Source organism: Lepisma saccharinum, chromosome 25, assembly GCF_977018435.1.
Source record: "Lepisma saccharinum chromosome 25, izLepSacc3.1, whole genome shotgun sequence".
Classification (NCBI taxonomy): domain Eukaryota; kingdom Metazoa; phylum Arthropoda; class Insecta; order Zygentoma; family Lepismatidae; genus Lepisma; species Lepisma saccharinum.
The window spans coordinates 49,212,934-49,231,834 of NC_139253.1; the positions used below are offsets into that span (position 1 = coordinate 49,212,934).

The 18,901-nt window shown below is 37.7% G+C and overlaps 2 protein-coding genes across 2 annotated transcripts in view; both read left to right on the forward strand.

Annotated features, from left to right (window-relative positions):
* Positions 1 to 884, forward strand: part of LOC145978533 (N-acetylated-alpha-linked acidic dipeptidase 2-like) — a 59,534-nt gene extending 58,650 nt beyond the window's left edge. Inside the window, exon 18 of the mRNA XM_083111185.1 lies at positions 507 to 884. Coding sequence (XP_082967311.1) covers positions 507 to 711 — 205 coding nt within the window. The 3' untranslated portion in view covers positions 712 to 884. The remainder of the gene's footprint in view (positions 1 to 506) is intronic.
* A 7,219-nt stretch (positions 885 to 8,103) lies between these two features.
* LOC145978774 (N-acetylated-alpha-linked acidic dipeptidase 2-like) overlaps positions 8,104 to 18,901 on the forward strand; it is a 236,056-nt gene continuing 225,258 nt past the window's right edge. Inside the window, exon 1 of the mRNA XM_083111590.1 lies at positions 8,104 to 8,248. The gene's annotated coding sequence lies outside the window, so the exon portion shown is untranslated. The remainder of the gene's footprint in view (positions 8,249 to 18,901) is intronic.

An 18,901-nucleotide genomic window follows, 5' to 3' on the forward strand; every position in this document is an offset into this window, starting at 1 on the left:
AAGAAAATTAACTTTATGTTTAAAGCAAGATAAATTAAATAAGTTAGATACTATGCTTTGTACTAGTTTCCTAGAATCGCAATAGAAGTATGGACGTGTTATTTTTTTGTAGGTCCCTGCCCTATGATGAAAGAAAATTTCTGGTAACGGAAATATAGATCACAATGAATTAATATCCATCCTATGTATTCTATTCGAAATTTAATAGCAAAAGAAAGTTACTCGTTGGCTTTGTTCTCAGTGGGTTCAAACTAACATTAAATATACATAATTCAAGTTCGGTGTTCACTTTCTTATGCACCTATGCATTTCGCTTAGCATACATATAATCATCTAGGACTAACTTTGACCCTTTTGCACAGAGATGGATACTGCATTTTCCCTTTGTTGTTATTTTCTTACGTTGTAGTCCAATTACGTTGAAGGTAAACAAGAACTTCATATTTACTATATGAATTAATTTTGTATACTCCATGTTTTCTAGACCATGTATTTTTTTTTTACAGACACGCTATTTTCAGCCAAAGCAAATTCAACGCATACGGGAGTGCTGGTTTTCCGGGAATTGTTGATCTTTTGTTCGAATATCACAGAGCAGAGTCCAAAGAGAAGAAAGAAGAAATGAAGAAAGAAATTGAAAAACATTTATCAGACATCTACATTATATTCCATCGAGCAGCTGACTTTTTGAAATCATTTGGACAAATATAAGGAATTTTTGGTGCGTTTGTACTGCAAGATAATGTACATAAGTGTAATTTTTGAAATGTATATATTGGCTCAAATGTGAAAAAGAAGTTAATGTATCTGAATGCTGAGTGTAAAATATATGACATCCAGAATTCCTACTTATGTGCAATAAAGTTTACTTTCGTCATAAGCTACATTGTTTCGTATTTGTTGTTCCTAGGAGTAAGAGAGTTGACGCGATGTGTATGACATAAGATGATTACTATCAGATTCCTCTTCCTTCACATAGTAACTAACTACAAAGTGCAGCACAAGAACATGTCAATTTACAAATTCATATTATTCAATGGAATTTAATAATAAACCTTCTTTGTTGGCACAAAAGTTAATTCTCTATGCCTTTCATTTCACCTTTTCCTTTAAAACAGCATGCTCCAAGGAACACTGAAATGTATAGGAAATAAATACTTATGACCTTTCTAAAACGTATATACACTTCTCCAAAAGTTACCTAATAATCAATCCTATTTGCGCTCTGTATCAAGGAGTCATTTATTTTTTCGAATTTCCTTAGATATCAAGTCATACATGGGTCGTACAGAAAGTAATGCAAAAGTGTTCATAACCTCTTTATTAACTGATGTAGATCGTTCAAATTGCACATGTAGTTGGAGTGACTCTTCCTCTATACAAACCAGCTACTCAACATAGTCTCCATTTAAAGCGATGCATTTGCGCCATCGTTGAACCCAACTCTAGAATCCTCTTTGAAAAAAGTCCGTTGTGCACTGTCCGACATCCACAGAAGGCTACAGAATGTATACGGAGATGACACCATTGACAAGAGAAATGTGCACAGGTGGATGAATAAGTTTACAGAAGGGGAAACCAGCATTGAAGACAAACCGCGCAGTGGGAGACCATCTACGGCGACCACTGACACGAATCGTCAGCGAGTGGATGAGTTGATTGGGTGTCATTCTCCTTGATTTCCTGGAATGTGGCCGTACCATCAACAGCGAGCGGTACATTGAGACACTCCATAAGCTTAGAGAAGCCATTAGGAGGAAGAGACCGCATAAGAATCTGAAAGCGATCCACATTCACCATGACAATGCGCGACCACACACCTCTTTGGCAACAAATCAGGTGATCGGCAAAATGGGCTGGTCCGTGGTCCCCGATCCACTGTACAGCCAGATCTGGCACCCTCAGACTAATACTTAGTTGGTCCCATGAATAACGATTTGATGACATAGACATAGAATCATTTCCTTCAAAGGGGAGACTTTTGCATCACTACATACAATGTTTGCCTACTGGTTACGTTAACCATTTTGCAAAATATTGTTTGAATTGTAATATTATATTATAGTTGAAATACATGTTTTGACACCTTACAAACAAATAGGAATCCCTTGATTGATCCATGACTTCAGGGATTACAGTGTCATCATTAATATTTCATATTAAGTTTCATAGAAATAAATTGTTTTAATAGGGCGCAAATAACTTTACGTGGCGCCATGGCATTCTCTTTAACATTTTTTACTCCCAGGGCCGACTCCCGCCGCCCCATAGCTATGGGTCTGAACTTTGACTATAATAATAGGAGAGATTGCGAGGGAAGCGAGCAAGCACATTTTACGAAATGTATTTTTATTTGTATAAAATTTGAAATCGAGGGGGGCAATTGCCCCTCTGTGCCCCTTGTAAGTACCCTTGGCCGTCTGGAAGGAAAATGCAAGGAACACGTAAAAACTAATTCCATCATGAGTATCCAATTGTCCTGCTATTCTTATATTCTCCTAGTCTTGTTTTTATACTTCAATGTTTGCTTCCCCTTGAATAGACTTCGGTCCAAGGTTGGGGGGGGGGAGGGACAATGCCCTCTGCCCCTGTGGTTGCGGCACTGTTTATGAGTGTCCCTTCATCAATTTCACGTCATCACTCATTGTTGCGATTAGCTAGAAGTGGCAGAAACGCAACGCTAAGTAACAAAAATAGAATATCCACTCCCTCTTTCTACCACATGAATCACTATTATCAAAAGGTAGACTTGGTAAAAAAAATTAAGCGCTTCAAAGTTCATAGCAACAGATCCAAGAAAAACATCCAAACACATTAGGCACCTTTAATACTAGACCACTCAAACTCTCGGAACTGTTCTAGATACTGAATATTGCAAAATCATTTCCCGAAGTCTGAATCTGGACGGGAATTTTTCCTCTCAATCCTGATACGACATTATACGGAATCCCATACACCCTAATAAATCACAAAATCAATAAGTGTCTTTGTTATGTTGCTAGAGTAACACATGATATAATTGTAAAGATTAGTGAGAATTCCAGGTAGGAATGTGTTTTGTATTTTTCACAGGGGGGAAATAGGCTCTCAGGGGGGGCAGTTGCCCCCCCCCCTGCCCCCCTCTAGCTACGGGCCTGGTTAGCTCACTGAACCTCGGAAACGTTTCCAGAACTCACTTCGTTGATTTCCCTATAAACATATTCATCATTCGTCACAAGAAAAACCTGAAGATGAATTTTACTGTAGCTCTTTTGTTTGACTATAAGGACTGTAAACAGCATTTGTGAAAAAAAAACACAGTGGTAGTTGTTTGATTGACTTGGTTAATTTTACTTCGCTATTCTGCCACTTTTGAATAATCGCGAAGATGAGATGATATGATAAAATTTATGAATGGACACTCACAAAGAACACCTATCCCCAGACCGGGATTCGAACCTGGGACCTCTGGCGTCGTAGCGCGTTGTGCTAACCACTCCGTCAAGGAGGTCGGTTAACACGATGGCGGTGTAAAAAAGGAAGAACGATTAAAGTTGTAAATCAAAACATTATTGAAAAATGAGAATAACGAGCTGTATTAACCGTTGAAACATTCCCGTAGACTCAGGGACGTACCTAGGCTGGAGCAGCCGGGGCAGTGTCCCGGGGCCCCCAAGGTAGAGGGTGTAGTTGTACGTCTGCAATAATCAGTTTCATTTTATTGTTCAATGTAAAGTCTTGTAGCAGATGAGTATCACTTCTACGTCAAAGAAAACAGACTGTCTCAAGTAACGCTCTCTTAGAAATGACTAAGCATCGGGAAGTATTTGAATCAATTGTTAAAATGATGAAAATATGCTCTCCCAAATAGGAGGAGTTCACGTAAGTTCTCTGACAAAGGAATCAAAGAGACAAAGAATCATTATGACGAACTCTGTCCAAAGACTTGTCAACCGAGAGAGTTTGTTCAACGTATTAATATTTTACCCGGTATTAGACAATTTGTTCACAACTGGAAAATCGTTATAAAGGCATGAAAGGAGTTGTACACACAAAGAAAGTGATACAGCGTTCTTTATGTCAAGATCTAGATACCTAGCTTCGCAAAGAACCTGAAAAAAATTCAAAAACATTTCCTAACCTTTATATTATTCGTTAATATTATCGGAAGTTCCGCCGGACCCTGTGACCGAGTGGTTGTCGACCTCCGTGGCGGAGTGGTTAGCAGAGCGCGCTACAACGCCAGGGGTTCCGGGTTCGAGTCCCAGGTAAGACATGGGTATTTGTGTTTGTCCAGATAATGAGGAAATGTAAGAATTGACAAGCGTAAAAGTGAGAAAAAGTGTGAATGTTGGGGGATACCTCCGTGTAGGGAATATTTCTTTTTAATAAATAAAAAAAAGGGTGGTTAGCACATCGCGCTGCGACGCCAAGGACCCGGGTTCGAATCCTGCTCGGGCTTGGTTGTTCGTGAATGTCCATTCATCAATTTAATCATTTCATCACTCAACGCGAGGTAAAATAAACTAAATCAATCAATCAATCAATTATCGGAAGTTCCTTCAAACACAAGATAAAAGTGCATGAATGATCGGAAGGAGCTTGCTCATCTCCTTGTAATGCAACATAATTCATTGATTTCCAGTTATTGTGATCGTGCATGTACAGTGACTGGCAAGAAAACTGGACACCTAGATCCTGAAATACTGGCTTCCCTGCAATGCGTTATACGACCGTGACTGTACCTTACTGTTCCTCTCACAGTAGCAAAGGCAGAGGGATCGTTTTCTAAATTCAAAATTATTGAAACTTATTTGCGCGGTACTATGAGTCAGGAACGTCTTAGTGGTGTGACTTTATTTTCAACTGAAAATGACACAGCCAAGGAAATCAAGTTTAACAAAGTAATCGATGCTTTTGCGTAAATGATAATAAACTTATCTAAATGTAAGCATTATAATTACTTACACAAGTATGCATTTTGAAACTTTTTATCTGCTTCACTGCAAGTAAGAACTGATTTACATAAACTTATGTGTGCTGAATTCAGATCTGCTTTCAGTTTTCTCGTATCACGTCACTTTCTTTTGTAATATCGTTTTAAAATTAATGTACATTAATCAAGTTTGGAGTATTTTCAATGGAACTGAAGTGTTACAACAAGTCATAGGAATTAATATTTTGTACAAGTTGATGTCAGTGCACCATCATAAAGAGAAGTTCATAGAGTGTGAGTGAACCCTAACAGATCAAACAGAAGATATTTTGCGCCGTTTCACTGAGCTTCTACTGTAATTGACAGAAGTATCTCTCTTGAGGCACCAGCAGTAATCAGCCATCATGACCTCATTCCACCGCCCTTGATATCTTGTTTCCATGGTTCTGATATCTTTGTGGAATCTTTCACCTTGCTCATCTCTTTTTGCACCAAGATTCTCAAGGAAGTAATCAATATGACTATTCAAGAAATGCAACTTAACACTCATTCTGCACCCTAAAAATTTCAAGTTTTGTAGCATTTCGTCAACAACCTGTTCGTAGTTTTCTGATTTCTTGTTGCCCAGAAAGTTTTCACATACACGTTTGAATGACATCGACACTGAATTTTCCACTTCATTCATGCTGTTAGGGAAATGTTGGTCTCTCATAAGAATGCGTACCTGTGGGCCATCAAATACACCTGCCTGAATTTTGTCTTCAGATTTGTTTTGAAACTTTGACCTCAGATATTGAAGGACATTGCTTTCCTGGCTTAGACTTGTTATGAATTGCTTCATGATGCCTAACTTAATATGGAGCGGAGGAAGGACAGCTTTATCTCTAGGAATCAAAGATTCACTGACAACATTTTTCTGTCCTGGTATAAAATCAGTACGTTTTGGCCAGTGTTCATTTCGTGCTCTGCTATCCCAGAAACACATAAAGCAGGGATACTTAGTAAAACAAGTTTGTTGACCAAGAACAATTGTTAACACTTTTAAATCAGGGCAAACAATCCAGTTATGTTCGTTGTACTTTATCTTTTCCAACATGAACCCCAAGTTTATGTACGTTTCCTTCAAAACTACTGAATATCCTAGAGGTACTGAGGGCAGCAAGTTGCCGTTATGAAGCAGTACTGCTTTCATGCTCCTCACCGAACTGTCAACAAATAACCTCCAATCAGCAACATTATACTCGACTCCAAGAGCTTCAATCAAACCTAACACGTTATTGCAGTACACCAGTTTATCTACCTTTGAAAAAAAAATTACAAGTTCATTTTCCCTATGTCTGTACCAAGCAAACGTAGTTGCCGGAGCAAGTAAATTATTTTCTTTGAGTCGCGATCCAAGAAGTTCAGCACTAATTTTGGGTAAATACAGGTCTCTAACTAAATCGTTTATTTCACCTTGTGTGAACAGAGGAGGAGAAGAAGGTCCACTTATTTGAAATGAAGGATCATGTTCGTGTTCAGAGGTCTCTTCTGATTCACCACTGTTATTCTCCAGCTGCGTAGGTGCAGGGATTGGCAACATATAACTTCCACAAGTGTAACAGAAACTATCGGGATGATTTCTACACGCCCGGTGATACATTTTTCAGCACCACTTCACACTACAATAAAAAAACTAGGTTTCCTCGATAAGCTCACACACAAACACATAAAGACCACCTGAAAGCAGTTAAAGCCAAGACATAAAAAACAGATCAACAAGTGAGCAGCATTTCCCAAATGAAACTAACAAACGCCAGTGAAGAAATGAATATTTTCTTCACGTGCATTTTGAAACAATAGGTAGACATAATGCAATACTCGGGCATTGTTGGAAGCCAATATCAGGGCATTATTGAAAGTCAATATCAGGCCATTGTTGGACACCAAGTTTCTTAAAAAAAATTGAAATTAACTGTAAATTACAAGTAGATATATCCTAACTAATTGTCTTATACTAGCAAAAAGGCGGTTTCGTTAGAAATTGAAAAATTGTAAAAAAAAAAATCCTCACGTGATGAGAAGGAACGAAATGTCATTTCTGTCATGACTGATGGTAAGCTTTCTGAAAATGTAATTACTTTTGCTGAAGCAAATTGGTCGCATACTTGTGTTATTAATCTTAATTTGTTAATGAGTAAAGAATGTATTTCACAGTATCTATTTTATTAGTTATTTTGTACTACTCGTCTCTAGCATTTATAAAAAACAAACACATTTTTAATTATTATGTACAGAATTGTATCTGCTTACATATGCTAGATTTACGCATTTGATATTCGTGTATCTAGTCATTATAATAGCATAACTGCGGGTCCCCACCCGTGTAGTCTGGCCCGGGACCCCCACGAGTCTCGTTACGCCCCTGCGTAGACTCCTAGAAATAACGTCTGAGGCTACTTGTGTTCATATACAGATTGCAATAGGGAATCATCTATAACCTCAACACTAACGTAGTGTTTTGGGATTGTTTTAAGTCAATTTTAATCTCATATGGTCAGTGTTGCATTGAAGAGGACCTGCTTAAGGACTGATTTTCTCGTCTCGAAATATTTAGTTTGTCACATTTGTCACTTATTGACTGAAAATCATATCCTTATTTGATTGATTGAGTTGATGTTTTAAGCCCACTTTATGCACAGTAAGGCTAATTGGGATTGGATCTATAGTTTAAAGTGTGATCCGAACCACTATGCGACTCTACCTGCTATCGAACCCGGGACCCCTTGATTACAAGGCGATGACGTTACCACTGCGCCATCGGGGAGGCCAATCATATCCTTTTACTTAGACACTTATGAATGAACTAATTTTATAATTTTAATGCTAGCACGAAGTTACAATTCGGTAGTACGTGGATTGAGTACGTACTCGTCTCGTAGTAGCAAAATCCTAGAAACAAAACCTTAAATATATCACTGTGTCGATGGTAGATAATTTAGGAAAAATGTTTTAAAATAATCTCTGACACGATAAACAAGATATACGGAAATTCCAGCATGGTCATTGTCAAAGGCTTATGATGACGTAAGAATTATTGTCGTTTACGGTCGAGGGGTCAGGTTATGTAAGATATAAAGGTCGTAGTGAGATACTTCTTACTTAGGCCAGAGTTACGCAAACGGATGTACTTTGGAGCCTGTAGATCTGCTTGTAAATTTACGTGAACAAATTCTATCTTTGCCTGTAGAAATATACTAGAATGTGAGGTGGAAAGTGTAATTTCAGCATGTCAAGGAACGGTACAATTTATCACACGATTTGGGACTGAGCAGATTGTCCTCCATCAGTCAGGTAAAATTTCTCTATACTTCTTGTGCTCAGCTCATAATTTATTTCCCATGTGTTCCGCTTGGAAACGAGCCAATCAGCAACATCGTTTCACACCTAAGCGGCATGACAGGGCGCACAAGCCTGTGTTCCCTCGGTGAAATTCTCAAGCTACACATGTTGCCTGTAGATTCGGTATCGACAAGCGGCACGTGGCGCTTGGAAACCAGCCATCAGAACTAAAAGCAACCATCTGAACCGAACCGGCACGACATTAGTTGAAGGGGCAATGTCACTTGCTGCTTCGGTATGAAATGTCTGTCTCTTGTCGCGTGTCGCTTCGGTCTGAAAGCTCCCTTTATTTTCAGCTTGTCTCATCGAAACTGGACCTACAGTTTTAAGTGAGATTCAAATCAGTGGAAATATGCCTCCACCAGAAATCGAACCCAAAAACTATTGACTACAAACTTACAGCACATCAGCGTTAGCCACTGCACTATTAACATGGCCTTAGTATTGAATATTTATCAAGCATCCGATGCAATATGATAGATTGATTTGGTGTTTTAAGTCCACTTTATGCACAGTAAGGATAATCGGGACTGGACCTAGAGCTAAAGTGAGATCCGAACCACTATGTGCCTCCACCGGGTATCGAACCCGGGACCCCTTGATTACAAGGCGACAACGCTACCACTGCGCCATCAGGGAGGCCGATGCAATAAGCTTAACTTTCAAAATCAAATCTTTACTCTCAAAAATCTTCATTAGAACCCCTAATAATACCAGCGCAATGGCTACGTCTTCGTCTTGTAATCAAAGGGTGCCGGGTTCGATACCCGGTGGAGGCACATAGTGGTTCGGATCCCACTTTAAACTCTAGGTCCAGTCCCGATTATCCTTATTGTGCATAACGTGGACTTAAAACACAAAATCAATAAATCAATCAATCAATCAATACTATCAAGTTCTTATAACTATATTTCAACATAATTTGACTTAACCTAGGGTTGTTATTCATAATGATAACTAAAAAGTTAAAAATATATGTTTTTAGCGTGTAATAGGAAGGTAGTACAATTGTTATATCTAACGTCCGGTTTTGTCATTTGTGATTCACACCAAACGTCAAATAGTGCATGAGAATAGCTGAAACCACCAGCAATTGCTTGATTGTGACTGCATGTTCCAGGCACAGTAATCTCCGCCTAAATAAGTCAAGGCACACAACAGTCTTCAAGGTCAACCGTCATAAATCTCCATTCCCCCTCCTCCCTTTAACGTTCACAGGAACTCGTTGTTTATTAGCGTTCATTGAGTCAACTCAGTCCTTGCTTGGAACGATAAGATAAGCGTCAAAAAATTGGCGCGACTCTTTCAAATGATTCAGTGACTCTTCGGTTAGGGTAGCAGGAAAACGTGGTTCCGAGCTGTGCTATGCAGGAAATTTTTTAGGGAGGAATACTTCTGTGCATTGTGAAGCTGCAACGAGAAACAGCACCATTGTTTTCTGAAGTTTGTTTGCGTAAGTTAATTTCTATTTCTTATTTCGTCGCGTGATAACCAGAGAAACCTAATTCCAAATAATATGGTTTTCAGTTTTGTTTAACCTATTCCCTCTGAAGCAAGGACTCCAGGAGATCCGGGCCCCCGAAAGACTTACTAAATACTAAAATTAAATAATGAAAATATACTTGTTGTTTAGTAGAGGATTATTTATTTCCTTCGAACTTATTGGAAGGTAAGGATTATATTGGGATCATGTGACTTTGAATGACAGTACCAAAGGAGATATTTGAAAGATTTATTACTACTTATAATAATATGCATAAAATATTACCAATTTTACTTTTCATCAACTGGATCAAACATCCTTTTTTTGATATTCAATACATATTCAATTCTTTATCTATTTGACATTAATTTTCTTGCCAGGGCAGTTACTTTTTTGTTTTTCTTTTACAAATTTTGCCGACTTTACTTACCTATACGTAAGCTAGATAATGAATACGTGCTGTTATATCACTATCCTTACACCGTCTTATTACCTATTCATGTAATAAAATATAATATTATTAATTAATTTTAATATTTTAATTAATACTACGTACTTTAATTTAATATATTTTTAAATTTATTATTATTATTATTATTATTATTATTATTATTATTGGGCCTACCCGATGGCGCAGTGGTAGTGTCGTCGCCTTGTAATCAAGGGGTCCCGGGTTCTATACCCGGTGGAGGCGCATGGCACAGTGGTTCGGATCCCACTTTATACTGTAAGTCCAGTCCAGATTAGCCTTACGGTGCATAAAGTGGACTTAAAACACCAAATCAATAAATCAATCAAATATTATTATTACTACTATTATTATTATTATTATTATTATTTGGAGACACTTGATTCGAACCCCCGCCCGGAAATACAGTGTGTCCGGGCTAGAAGTATACAAAAATACACACATATATTTTAGCATCAGTAAAGTTTATTAACTTTCTTGTCCTGGTTTTGCACAAAGTTCAGAAAGTTTCTATGTACGCTGGCACACCTCAACGTGTGCACCATTTGTAGCTCGACAGATATCCAAATGATACTCAAGCTCGTGCCAAGTGTTGACCAGCATTTGAGGCGTTATTAGCCCAACGATACGCTGTCTCAATGTGACGCACAACGGGGAGAGGCGAAAGGGATGGCATGAGACTCTTATGAAAGTTTACTTAGGTGTTAACCCTTTCCCCACCTCGCCACCGTGAGCACTATAATTTGTTCATAAAAAACAACCAGTACAATAATATTTATACAAATATTGAATTTATTATTTCTGCGTTGTTAAAAAAAAGATGATTAAATGATTGTGAACATTATAGGTTATATACTTTTGCTTCTTGTTTTATTTACAGTTCCGTCTTAGTTATTAGAGGTCTCTACTATTTGTTTTACTTATCCCATTCACATACACTAACTAAGTCCCGGCGCCTTCCGTTGGGGCCCTTATTCACTGCACTCTCACCTGCATATTCCTTCTAACCTAGTCCAGTCCTCTTCTTTTACACACTTTCCTTCTGCGGCTTCTTTCTTTCACTATGTCCAATCCTTTCCTAAGATCCTTGCATCGATATTACACATGTCAAAAATCCTTATCCGCACTATTTGCACAACGCACACTCTCTACAGGCTGCCTTACTATGTCTATCTACTCCGCCATACTTTTTCTTTGTTGTGTCTTTTTGTAGCCTCTCTCCTCGAAGAGAGAAAAAAAACCATAAAAAAAAACCTTCCCCCTTCTCCCTCCTGGGGTGGTTCTTGAACTGGCCGGCAGAGGGGGTTTCCACAAGAGCCCCCTTTTGGTCAGTCACACGAGGTGCTGCCCTCTTGCGTATTTTGTTACACTACATGTTGAAATTCCACATCTAGCTGCCCGTAATCTGTCATGGACCGTATATGAGGGTACATTGGTAGTACTGGACCTCAATTAATCCCTAACTATAACCCAAATACCCCAGGAGAATAGGAATAGATTAATATTTAATATAAACCCAAGAATATATATATATATATATATATATATATATATATATATATATATATAATTAAAATACAAAATTTCTACCCGCACCTTCTCGCCAGAGTCCTTCTTGACTTGATCACTTATACTCCAGAGAAGAGTGCAAACTACACACGAAACACATACCAAAAAAATAATATGTATAGCTATTATTATTGAAAAAGAAATACTAAACTGGTGGTTGCCTCATACTCAAATCACCCACTTTGTGACAATACAAAGAGCAGTTTTCGCATTATACGCAGTTATTTTTGTATAACTTTAGCCCGGACACCCTGTATATTTCTAGATACGTGCCTGCTCTGAAGAGCTCTATTTAGAGTCAGATCTACATATCTCCACCTCTAATCCTTAGTGGAAAAGTAGATCCACGTATCTCTAATTTACTGGCTCTTATTAAAAGCCAAAGATATTGCTAAGAATACATTATTTCCTCTCTCCTGCAAATTTGATAAATTGGAGTTACGTCCCCCTGGTTCTCACACGACGATTTGTAATGTGCTCTTTGTATGTTAATTATGTACCTCCCGTAGCTCTTTTATATCTCTATTCATCGTGACGATGAGGATGAACAGATGATACTGATGAAAGAACTAACACAATGGAACTTCTATGCCCTACTAGGAACCTATTTTCTGCGTCTTAGTAGCGCTGTGCGTTAACCACTCAGCCACCGAGAAGCTGCTATGAAGTTCTTACCTACATATTAACAATAAGTTAACCTTCGTTTTCTAGTAGAGGCCAATGTGACAGGCATGAAAATAGGCGTTTTATATTATAAGCTCAAATAATTATTGATTTTATATCTAATATATACTGTATGTACTGTACCACGCACAATGATCCAATGGCTACCATAAAATGCATTGTAAGTGGGAAAATTACGCACGATGTTCTTAAAGATTGCAAACTTAAAGCAGAATTATTATAAGAGAATATAAGTTTTTTGACATAACTCGCAACCTTGTAGCTTGCACAAAAGGTACTAGATGTTATCATCTCCCAACTTCAATATGAATATAGCTTCTCAACGGACAAAATAAAGGGGGAACACCCTGAAAGAATTCGCCTCCAGCCGAATACATTCAGGGGTATGAGCTTGATTCCCTGGGGGCTATAAATACATACCAGGATATCAGCATCCTCTGAATTTTGGTTCCCAGTTTCTCTTCTTGTGGTCCATTTCTTTACATTTTCGACAGACACTGAGGGATAGTTTTTTTTTCTTTGTGTGTGAACCTCTTCAGTTTTCTGAAAATGCAATTTCTCCGTTATCGGACTTCATTGCGTCGACACGAGAGCGTTGGTGTTTAGACAGTAGTCACGAAGCTGAAGCAGTTAAATTGGCCGAATTGTAAAAACAGAATTTTTTATAACTTTATAACCTTTGGAGTGACAGAGATGAACGGAGTCTGGTTAAGGTGCTGACTTCACTTTAATCTTCTGTATTACGGAAATACTACATTTTATATTTTATTTTGTCCAATTTTTTTAATGCTACCAAAGAATTAAGCATATGGAGGAATATCATCAACACTGAACATCTTTGCGTTTTTTTATATATTTCCAGTCAAACGACAGGATTGGTCATATCGATTGATCTTCCTCAAAAGTCTGCCTATGATTCCTTTGCTCGGTGAACAGATGTTAACTGTAATGCAATTTACATTTACATAAATTTCTAATAAAGTTCTCATTAACGAATGAAATCTGATATGGCATGTTAGATTGTTAGTCCGAAGAACATTGTCTGGTATAACATATTCGCTTCATAGCAAAAAATCACTTCAACCGTTCAACTTACTTCATTATTCTGGCATAATTCAGTCATTAACATCGTCAATGGGTCATTCCATATCAAATCAACCAGAAAGGTCTGAACCTTGACATATCAGAAATTGATAATTTTTGGTACAGTTATAGTGCCGGTAACGGTAACTAAAACTGCCAAATTTCAGATTTTTTGGGCTCATAGTTTTTGAGTTATTTACTGTCAAAAAAGCAAAAATCCCAAAATTTGACCACATTTTGAAATCTTTAACAGCTAGCTGTAGATTAAAAACTATTTTACCTAGAAAGCTCAAATTGGTGTCATGATCTGCTTTTTGTGAGCTTTAATTTGAAATGACTGTGTCACTTGCATTTTGTAATTTTTAATAAACTTGAAAAAAGTTTTTTTTTGGAAATTTCAGAAATTAAATTGATTGATTGATTGATTTGGTGTTTTAAGTACACTTTATGCACCTTAGGCTAATCGGGACTGGCCCTACAGTTTTATGTGCGATCCGAACCACTATGTGCCTCCACCGGGTTCGAACCCGGGACCCCTTGATTACAAGGCAATGACGCTACCACTGCGCCATCGGGGAAGCCCAATTATATATATATATATATATATATATATATATATATATATATATATATATAATTGACTATTTGTGTGCAAAATTTCATAATGGGACGGCAGTGGGTTCCTATGGAGATTAAATGTTTTGTATTGTCTGAAATTTGCTAAATTTGTTGACTTCCATGTTAAAAGCATAACTATAAGCTGACTGATTGATGTTCAAGTCTTCACATTAATCTATTCTATAATTTTTGGCCTACAAATAATATGAAAATTGATAATATTTATCACTTTTAAGAATAATATAATGGTACATGTTGCATAAAAAATCTCATGGGATGTAGCTAACGACATATATAAATATATGATATTATTTACATTTGAGGAGCTTTCAGACTGAAGTGACATGCAACAAGCGACACATGTTGCTTGCTTGTCCCTTGCATATTGCTCGGACTGGGTCGTTTTCTCAATAACGTGCATTGTGTCGCCTTGGTCTGTTCTTCGCCCAGGGTCGGCGAATGCTTGCTTGTAGACTGAAAGGCCCCTTTTGCTTGTTGTTTGTCACTTTGGTATGAACCCTCGCTGTCGCTTGTCACTTGCCACTTGTTGTTTTGGTCTGAGATCCCAGTCCAGGCAATTTACACTTTGACCTGGGCAAAATTGCTTCAGAAGGTTTTTAAAGAGTTTCTAGCTCAGAAATTATTGCTGAATAAGATATCCAAAATCAGATAAATCGGACCACGGGAAACTCCCAAAACAAACGGATTTCAAAATGGCGGACTGGCTGTTTTCTACTAAAGGTAAAAATAAAGTAATTTACGCGTTATATATATAAAGAGATAACGCTTTTATTTACATTTAAAAATATTTAAGCTGAAACTATATTTCAACAATATACCATTTATTATTTAATATTGATATTAAAAGTAATTTTTAGAAGTTAGAAATCAGGAAAATAGTAATTACTTCAAATATAATTATCTTAATTATAAAGCCAACTCCTAAGGATGGACAAAGTTTAATTAATCATCTTCATCACTGTAAACACTGGCGTACAAATGTGTGTATTGGGGGGGAGCAGATGGGGCTACAGTCCCTCCCGAAATTTTGAGAAAAATCAAAATTGTTAAATGAAAGCAGCAAGGAACTTGGGAATATACTAAATGCGAATCCCTCTTAAATTAATCCTCAGATTACAATTTGGAGTGAAAGTTCCAAATATACGAAATATTTTATTGTGTATCACCCCTAGTTGAACGTAGGTAATGCCCACTTTTACAAATCCAAACCTCCCCTCTCAAAAAAAGAATCCTACGTACGCCAGTGACTGTCATCATTTTATTATTGCAACCACTCGCCACGAGCGATTGAAGAGGACATTACACTTGCACCCACATCGTCAAGTATCACCAAGGTTCGTCGTGCATGAACAGCAAATCATCTTAAGGAGGAAATCTGGATTTAGTGGTTGTACAGCCACAGCAGGAATTACTCATTACATGCCAACTCCACCCTTCTGCCTCGATCATCTCTTCTGTATACTTCCAGATTCTTATTGGAAAGTGTGTGCGAAGGTTATGGTACTTTGTGGACGAATCGGTAGGCGACAAACACTCAGGTGTAACAAACGATGTACCTGCAGCTATGTTTTCAATTAACATTCGACGACATAGTTCACGCGTGAATTCCAACGACTCCCAGTCATACATCAGAAGCATTTCTTTTCTTCCAACGGCTTCAATATCTGAATGTAGGCAGGGATGTAAACAGAAGTAATTTGCAGCTGAACGGAGCTCAGTTACCTTCTTCAGTTTGTCTAATGCTGCGGATTTCCCAATCGAACACATCGTGGATGTGGTTTTGAGTTTTTGTGTTAGTTCCACTTTATTCACAGATACGCTAATCAGGACTGGACATGCAGTTTAAAGTGGGATCCTAATCACCACGTTCCTCCACCAGGTATCGAATCCTAAGCCCATTGAATACAAGACGACGGATGTTACCACTACACCATCGGGGAGGCCAGAACAATTCTGGATGTGGTATTACAGCCCGTGAAAACATACAGAAACAGGAGCAGCTTGCGGATGTCACGACCCAACAGTGATTGAATTCCGAAGATATCGAACGCAGTATTGGGAGATGCTACCCGCCACATGTCACTACGATAGTACGACTTGAAACCATTCCTTGGCATGGTACAGAAGCAAGTCGGCCTCTTCACTCTATTACTGTTGTACAAATACTTGCATTATGCGATGATGAGACTGCAGGACGAGCGATGCCTACATGAACATCCTCACCTGTGTTGTGCACAGCACACCGGTGCTTCTTCAACATCGCACCTACCTATAAGGGAAATAATTGCTTGGTTGTTGTTTTCATTAGCTAGGTAGTGTTCTTTCTTGCCGGCGCTGAAACAACATTCCTATTGGTCTTGGTGCAGAATCTTCTGAGGTTATGCCCTTGATCGTAAGAAAGCCACCAGAAACCTCGATAGCCCTTCCATCTTTTTTCAGAGTGAAATCTACACAAGACCTTGCAAGGTTCTTGTGTTTTTCTTTGATATGCAATGTAACTCAATGTAGGATAGATCCACCATCCAAAACGCACTGGCTTGTACATACACTGAACCTTCTCCATTTGTAACTAATTCGTGTATTTGAATACTGCATGAACTAACTGAGACTTGTCAGTTCTCCTTAATATACTTTGTCATTCGAATAATGCACGAGGATATGCACGAAGCCAGTGGCAAAAGTCATCATTCTCTGAAAAAGTGCTGCATCTGCTTGTATATCGTATACGACAGGGCTCACAACAGCAACAGCAGCAGAATATCCTACTGTTTTCACTTTGTCAACCCTTTGGCAGAATATTTGAACACCTCTTTGTCAATTACTTTGAAGACGATGTCCGTACCGATATATAAGTAATTTAATTCATCAAGATTAACTCCTGAATCAGCTGTGACTACCTGCTGTACTAATGTTGCAGAAACTTGAGTCAAAATGGAATGGGGATACAGAATCCAGTCGTTAGATGGCTTTTTTAATATCATTAACCCCCCCCCCGTTTGTCTACTTTCTCGCATTTCATTGTGTTTTTCACTACTCTTCAAAACAATTCTGGGCTATTCTTGCATTGCTAAGTTGTAAGTGGAACCCAGGTGTATGGAAAAACATACATTGCCTTTTAGATTTCTGTAAATCGATTTCCTCGTGTCAGTCCTGCCATGCTTTGCAGGGAATGCATTAGTACTTGTTCTATTAAGAGATCTTATCCGAGTTCAACCCAGGGTCCCAGATTCGATACCGGTGGAGAAACATAGTGGTTCGGATACCACTTTAAACTGTAGATCAAGCCTCAATTAGCCTTTCTGTGCATAAAGTGGACTTAAAACAAAAGCTCCAAACTCAATCCGAGTACGGTCCATAATATGTTACTTCATTTTGTCACAAATTTACCTCCCAGGAACATTTTCTGCACGGTTGGATTTTCAGACGACAGACAAAGTTTTCTGCAAGTACAGGTATAGGAGAATGAGGCAAATATGATGTATTGCTGCTGCAATGTTGGAGAGAATATTCAGCATAGCTTGCAACTGGAAATCGTCGACGAGCATTTACCAAGTTACATGCAATGCTGGTCATTCCTGGTGATCATATTTTAACTACCTCTTGTCTATTGTCCAATTTTTTCTCACAAATCGCGCACAATTTAGAGGTTTACATTCTTAAAAGGCAAATTATAATTCAACACAACAAGAAAACACAAATTTTAAGTAAAAATACACAAAATATTAAAAGTCATTCACAAATAAATATAAAATGTTGGGAAATTCACAATAGACATTCCGCCATTTTGAAATCCGTTTTAGGGGTTTTCCAGTGGTCAAATATACATTTTTCAATTTGCTTACTTGATATTAGAAGTGATAAATATTATACATGTTTATATTATTTGTAGTCCAAAAATTATAGAATAGATTAATGTGAAGACTTGAACATTAACCGGCCAGCTTATAGTTATGCTTTTAACACGGAAGTCAACAAATTTAGCAAATTTCAGACACGTTACAATACAAAACATTTAATCTCCATAGGAACCCATTGCCGTCCCATTAAGAAACTTTGCACACAAATTGTCAATTGATGTCTTAAAATATTATATATATATATATATATATATATATATATATATATATAAATTAAAGGGGTGTTTTTGAGATTTTCAAAAAACTTATTTTCAAGTTTATTAAAAATTACAAAATTCAAGTGACACAGTCTATTCAAATTAAAGTTCATAAAAGGAAGAAGAGAATGGCACCAATTTGAGCTCTCTAGGTCAAATAGTTTTTAATCTACAGCTAGGTGTTTGAAGATTTCAAAATGTCGTCAATTTTTGGGATTTTGCTTTTTTGAAAGTCAATAACTCAAAAACTATGAGCCCAAAAAATCTGAAATTTGACAGTTTTCGTCCTCTTGATAGGCACTATGAATATACAAAAATTCCGAAAAATCTGAATCCTAAAGGTTCAAAAATATATTCGTCATAGCGCGATGTGATAACCACTCCGCCATGAGGGCCTAAAATCAGGATTGTGTCAAGGCATATATAACGTCAAAAACAAAGGATTGATCTTTCCGAAGGACCTGTTTGTTTAGTTTGTTCTTGTTCTCAAGTTTCCACTTTGAGACAAGCAGTGACATCGCCAGAGGGGCAAAAGCTCCTCAGTTGATGAGTCCGTCCTATAAT